This window comes from Eschscholzia californica, unplaced genomic scaffold (assembly GCF_041429995.1).
Source record: "Eschscholzia californica isolate CP2 unplaced genomic scaffold, dmEscCali1.0.p SCAF_4, whole genome shotgun sequence".
In the NCBI taxonomy this organism is placed as follows: Eukaryota; Viridiplantae; Streptophyta; class Magnoliopsida; order Ranunculales; family Papaveraceae; genus Eschscholzia; species Eschscholzia californica.
Window position 1 is genome coordinate 54,310,680 of NW_028238461.1, and position 6,226 is coordinate 54,316,905.

Below are 6,226 nucleotides of genomic sequence, written 5' to 3' on the forward strand. Positions count from 1 at the left end.
AAATGCGAAAGGTCTGAAGCTATCTTAGATGTACCAAATGACGCGATATAAGAAAACGTATTCTTCTTTCAAGATTTGTAGTTTAAAAGAGGTTTTCTTGAAGGATCACTGAGCCTGGTTGTTCAAATTTCCTCTGACAACTTCAGTTTCTCTCCGGTGATATCAATTTACGAGGGTATACCCGTATTGAAGATAAATTCGGGAGGTATAATTTCAAATCTAAGTTTTAGAGATATAATCGCAATCATTGGAGATTGGTTTAAGAGGTGTTGAAGAGAGGAAGGTATACTCTAAAAACGATTTCCTCCTCGATATACACACTTCGAAAGTCGTTATATTTAGAGACTATAATATCAACCCCGTGAATCAGATTTCTATAATCTTGAAGCGAAGTGTTAAATACGTTAGATATGAAAAACTCAGGCAACCAGCTTCCGTAGCATAGTGGTAGTGCGTTCGCTTCGTAAGCGAAAGGTCGCGAGTTCGATCCTCGCCGGGAGCTTTTTACCATTTACACATTTTTCTGATTCCAAAGCAGGCCTCCAAGTGTGTCTTTTCATTTATTTTTCCGGAAACAGTAAGAATCAGCCCCTGGTCCTATAATGGACCAACTATAATAGTATTCATAATAATAATGGGAGCGATAAAGGTTTCTCTATATAGGAAAGACATCAAAGTTAAAGGAAGAAGTAACAAAATTGATTTTTTTTTTATGAAAGAGTAACAAAATTGATTTTGGGGTATAGATTAACTCATTATTCCTTCATGTAATTCTGTCACAGAATCTAAACTCATGTTCTCTGCTAAACTATCAACCACATCAAATATTTCACAAGCTCTATCATTTGACCCATCTTCGACTCCAAATCTATATAATTGATTTTTAATCTCAATCCAACTATATCCAGGATTCGTCTTCAACCCTTTATCTTTCATGAGTTTTCGGACTCTAACCACTTGATCCCAACGGCCTGCAGCAGCATACAATTTGGCCAATTGAACATGAGTCGAACCACAATCTGGATCAAGTAAAAGTCGATTCTCTGCCGCATGAATTCCGATCCAAACATTTCCATAAAGTCTACAAGAAGATAATAATGATCCCCAAATAACTGCATTGGGACTTATCGGCATCTTTTCAATGAATTTTCTCGCATCTTCAAGTTGTCCAGCTCTTCCTAGAAGATCTACAATGCATGAATAATGATCTAAATCTGGTTCAACCCCATAATGAAGCATTGAATTGAAACAAAAATATCCAAATTCTACTAGCCCAGAGTGACGACAAGACGATAAAATCCCAAGAAAGGTGATGCTATCTGGTTTTAGTTGTTGTTGTTGTTCCATCTGTTTGAGAAGATTTATAGCTTCCTTAGCCATGCCATTTAGAGCATAACCAGCAATCATGGAGTTCCATGAAATAAGATCTCTTCTTTCCATTTTTTCGAAGATAAAAAATGCATCTTTAATGCTACCACACTTTGAATACATAGAAATAAGAGCATTTGAAACATCGATATACGAATCAAAACCCGTAGAAATTGTTTGACAATGTGCATTTCTACCTTGCCCAAGAAACCCATTACTAGTACAAGCACTTAGTAAACTTGTAAAAGTGAACTCATTGGGTTTCAAACCCAAACTTCTCATTTGATTATAAAGCTCTAAGCACTTGTCAACTTGCCATTTTTGAGCAAACCCTGCAATAATTGCTGACCATGAAACAACATTTCTCACAGGCATTTCTTCAAACACATTATAAGCACTGTCTAACTTATCACATTTTACATATAAATTGATCAAAGAGGTCCCAACATAAACATACACATTAACCCCAGTTTTAATTGCTAAGCAATGAATCTGAATTCCAGGATCAAAAGCTCTTATAGACCCACAATAACTCAAAGCACCAGAAAAAGTATTTTTATCAAGTTTAATTCCTTCTTTGTGCATTTCAAAAAACAATAAATTCCCATAAAAATCTCTCTTAGGAATTTCATCAAACAGATTTCTGGGTATCTCTCCAATTTTTGGAGAGAATTGAATTGGGTTTGATTCAACCAAGTCTTGCATACAAGATTGTATTAGGCGAAGATGGTTTCTACTGACATGGGTAGATTTTGGGGTTATGAGGTTTAAAATTCTCAAAGCTTTATCCAAATCTTTGTGTTCTTGTTCTACTGCGTGTGTTAATTTACGATAATTTGAAGATAGAGAAAGTGATTTTGATAGAAATTTATGAATTGAGGAAAATGGGGGTTTGGGTATAGTAGAAGAGATGAAATTGAAGAGAAGTGAGTTCATTGTTGAAGAAATTCATGGTGAGTCAACCTATTTGGTCATGCCACTTTGACTCCGACCACATTAGTGGAGCAATGATAAGTTGGAGATAACAAAGATTATATATACATCATTACACCGCAAGACATTGACAAACAAGTCCTATTGGTTGTGTATACACTTGAGTTATGAAGATATAAATAAGGTGACCGACAAACAAATTTCTTATATGGACAATTAAGTACGGGGTGTAAAAACAAATAATTATTTTTATCGGGGACAATCGAATATTTTGCTTCCTCCCCATCATCTGGATCATCTCCCAAAACCATCTCACCTAGAAAAGAAGTAAAAAGTAAACGAAGAAGAATGGTAGGGTTTTGGGGTTAGAGGGATATAGGTAGCACCGAGTGTGAGAGAGAGAGAGAGAGAGAGAGAGTTATGTGAAAGTGGCTATGGAATTTCATCTGTGTCCCTTTGATAAAAGTAATGGATTATTTTTACACCCACATTGTTTGTCCATATAAGAAACTTGTTTGTCCGCCTAATGGCCACCATAAATAATAGCTTTTGAGTAATTCTTATCGTTCACAGAGGATATGAATGTCTTTCTAAGCATATACCATTTTGTGATATATCAATGTCAATTGATGTATAATTGTCTATATGCGCGAGAAGATAGAGCAAACTCTAAATATCAAAGAAAACCACGCTCTTCGAGACTCGCATCTCCAACCTTTTCGTATTTCAAAGAAATGGGGGCTTTGGTACAGTGGAAGAGACGAAATGGAAGAGGATTGAGTTCATTGTTGAAGAAATTCATGGTGAGTCAACCTATTTGGTAATACCACTTTGTCTCCGACCACATTAGTGGAGTAATGATAAGTTGAAGGTAACAAAGAGATGCACAACCAACTGAGTTAGATGCCTATGTGCTTTGTCGATTGTCTTAAAAATCAGCAAATGCATTTATAGATAAACTGATACAAAATGTCAGATCTTTTTTTAAACAATACAACTCGTAATCTATTATTCCAGTGAGGAGATGATAAGACATATTTATTATGCCCAACCAAAGGTAGCTTTACAAAATGTCTAATGTTATTTTACAACCTGCCTTCTTCGTATTACTTCACTACATGTCGTCTTACATGGTGTTTAAGTATTTTAGGCCTTATTTAGCTTTTCATTATTTTTCTTTTTGTTGCAAAAACTTTTCAGTATTATTCATTATCAATTTTACACATGGAATAGAATACATTCTGAATATTTGAGAGTCACATGTAAAAAGTTCAAAACAAGATGTTTTCTTCTTATTCTACTAGTCTTTGTTTTTCTTTATAGATTGGACATCTTGAGGTGTCTGTTTGGTCTTTATAATGCCAAATAGACTTCATAAATCAATCGATTATTGTTCTCTATAGAAGTCTTCGAGCACACTGACGTTTCCAAAAGAAAAAGAAGACTGTTGTTCTCCATTACGAACGCTCCTTCATTTCAATTTATTAGACTTATGGTTTTTCAAAGAAGATACTATTTGGCCATTTGGGTTGGTTTGATTGGACAGAGAGAGAGAGAGGAGTATAATTAAATGCACACATTATCCATTGTGGTTGGATTATCTAAATAAGATGGTCTTAGTAATGTGGAAAACAAGGAGTGAAAATGAAGTGTAGTACAAAGTAAAGTAATACGTATGAGTATGATCCAAGTAACAATCTTTCATCTCTCATTATGTTTCTTTGTAAGGAAAAGGGAAATGAACACTACTTTTCCTCTTTTTTTGTCTTCCACAACTAAACTCTATATGTGATTTTCTTCTTTTGGGATCATAGTAGGGAATTCCAAGGAGATTTATCAACTCAAATTAAGGTCCATCTCTAATCCAATTAGACACACTAACTCCAAAGAAAACCCATTTTATTTAAGTTGTATTGATTGAGTTGTCACATGTATATCTCTCCACGCAAGAGGCTAGAGTTTAGATCTAACCACTAAACATATATATATATATATATATATATAAGTTGCTACTTTTATTTTCTTCTAAAGTAAAATGTTCATCCGTTACTATACAAACCTAACACCTACCTTAGAACATGAGAATCTAAAGAGCACAAAAACTTCATTGCACCTACATGACCCAAGTGATGACATGACAAATTTCTATTTTCATACATGTCACGCTATCTCTCAACCTATATTCTGACTAAAATTTTAAGCCGATTGACTAAGTATAATTTTTGAAACTACGACAAAATTTTAGTCCAAAAATAACAGAAAAGCAGACATAACATGCTCATTTGAAAAGAATTTAGGCCGATTGACTAAGTATAATCGTTGAGTCTTACTTTCAGTCAACACCGAAAAATTCGGGACGAGCAGGGAATTTGTTCTTATTCGAACTTCCAATAAAGTTGCGACACTCCCATCTTTAACCAACAGAAAGTAGTAGTGTCATTTAAAGAAGGAAAACCCTAACCCAGCACGTGCCAACCCACACCACTTTACCATATTGTATAACGGCTGTTGGATTTGATTTTCTGATACATTCGTCCTATAATCTAACGGATAATATGCAATTTGTGGGTTTTGGTTTTAGAAGCGCTTGAAGGGGAATATCATTTTGTCTGTGCGTATGGTCCTACTTGCACGTGCTTGCTACAACATACTTTTCCACATGGGGCATAATAATATTGCCACCGTATAAAACACCCCCTACAGGTTTGTCCTTGTTTATAAATAGGACTAATTCCTATTGGACCCCCAACTTGTGACCAATGCACTGTTTTGGCCCGTAAGTGTCTGACAGTTCGATTTAGTCCTGGAAAGCACAAATATTCAATTCTTCCAGTACTACATTTAGGGGCCAAAACAGAATAAATTCTCAAAAAAGTTTAAAACATAAAGCCACGTCATCTCTTTATTTCTCATCTACTTCACCTCACCCTCTCTCCAACCAACCTCTCCCTCTCTCCACCTCACACTTTCTTCCCCGTCGCGAAAAAGTCGTCGTCAAGAAACTTAAAAAAAGAACCTTTTTCCTTTCTTTTTCTTCTTCTTCCTTCCTCTTCTTTAATTTTTCTTCTCTCTTCACTATGGTTTAGGAAATCCCAAGCCCTAGATCTTGTTGCGGGAAACCCACTCAGAGGCTTTATAAAGCTTTAAAAGTTTCACTGTAGAAGATTCAACAGTGGTTCGAACTGAAGCATCAGATATTGTTTGGGGAAATCCCAATCCCTAATTGAGAGAAGAAGAGAGGAGAAACAAGAAATAAATATTTTGTAATGTAAGTTTGGAGGTCGTCAAAAAATTGGACCGCGTACGATCTCCGTAGGAGAAGATGATGAGGTGGTTTGAGAGATGACGTGAAGGATAAAGGTGATGATGGAGTAGAGGGGGAGATGAGGTGGCTTTAATGTTTTAAAAGTTTTTGAGAATTTAATTCCATTTTGGCCTCAAGGATATTTCCGGAAACGTTGAAACTTCTTAAGCCCTTTGGGGCCAAATCAAATTGTGAAACACTTATGGAGGTCAAAAGGATGAATTGGTCACAAATTGGTGGCAAAATTAAATTAACCCTTATAAATATCTCTAAACTTCATTATCCCTCCTTAAACATTTGAAATCAAATTTAACAATGTTTAGTTTGGGTTTTCACAACTCACCTTAATTGACTTTCTTTTCTGGCTTATACCACTCAAACTTTATTGTGTAAATAGGAAAAACTAAACATAATATTATCGAAAAAAATGTCAATAGACAGATATGGTTTTTATAAAATTAAATTAGTGACTGCTTACTAATCTGTCTGTAAGTGCAAACATCTCAAGTGAGAATTCTGTTATAGGACCGAATTAAGATTAGCCCTTCTCTATTTGGCAACCCATAAAATAGACAAGTGATTTTGAGAGGTATCTATGTTTGGATCATGTCTTACCTAGCT

At 35.2% G+C, this 6,226-nt stretch overlaps 1 protein-coding gene and 1 non-coding gene across 2 annotated transcripts; one reads left to right on the forward strand and one right to left on the reverse strand.

Moving 5' to 3' along the window:
* The first annotated feature begins 430 nt into the window (after positions 1 to 430).
* Positions 431 to 502, forward strand: TRNAT-CGU (transfer RNA threonine (anticodon CGU)). Its single transcript has one exon. It is a non-coding gene; the product is annotated as a tRNA-Thr (tRNA).
* A 231-nt stretch (positions 503 to 733) lies between these two features.
* On the reverse strand, positions 734 to 2,400 carry LOC147546276 (pentatricopeptide repeat-containing protein At2g37320-like). Its single transcript, XM_086635076.1, is given in 2 exon segments — positions 734 to 2,247; positions 2,249 to 2,400. Coding segments are annotated over 2 exon segments (1,572 nt in total). The 5' UTR covers positions 2,321 to 2,400; the 3' UTR covers positions 734 to 747.
* Positions 2,401 to 6,226: the final 3,826 nt, after the last annotated feature.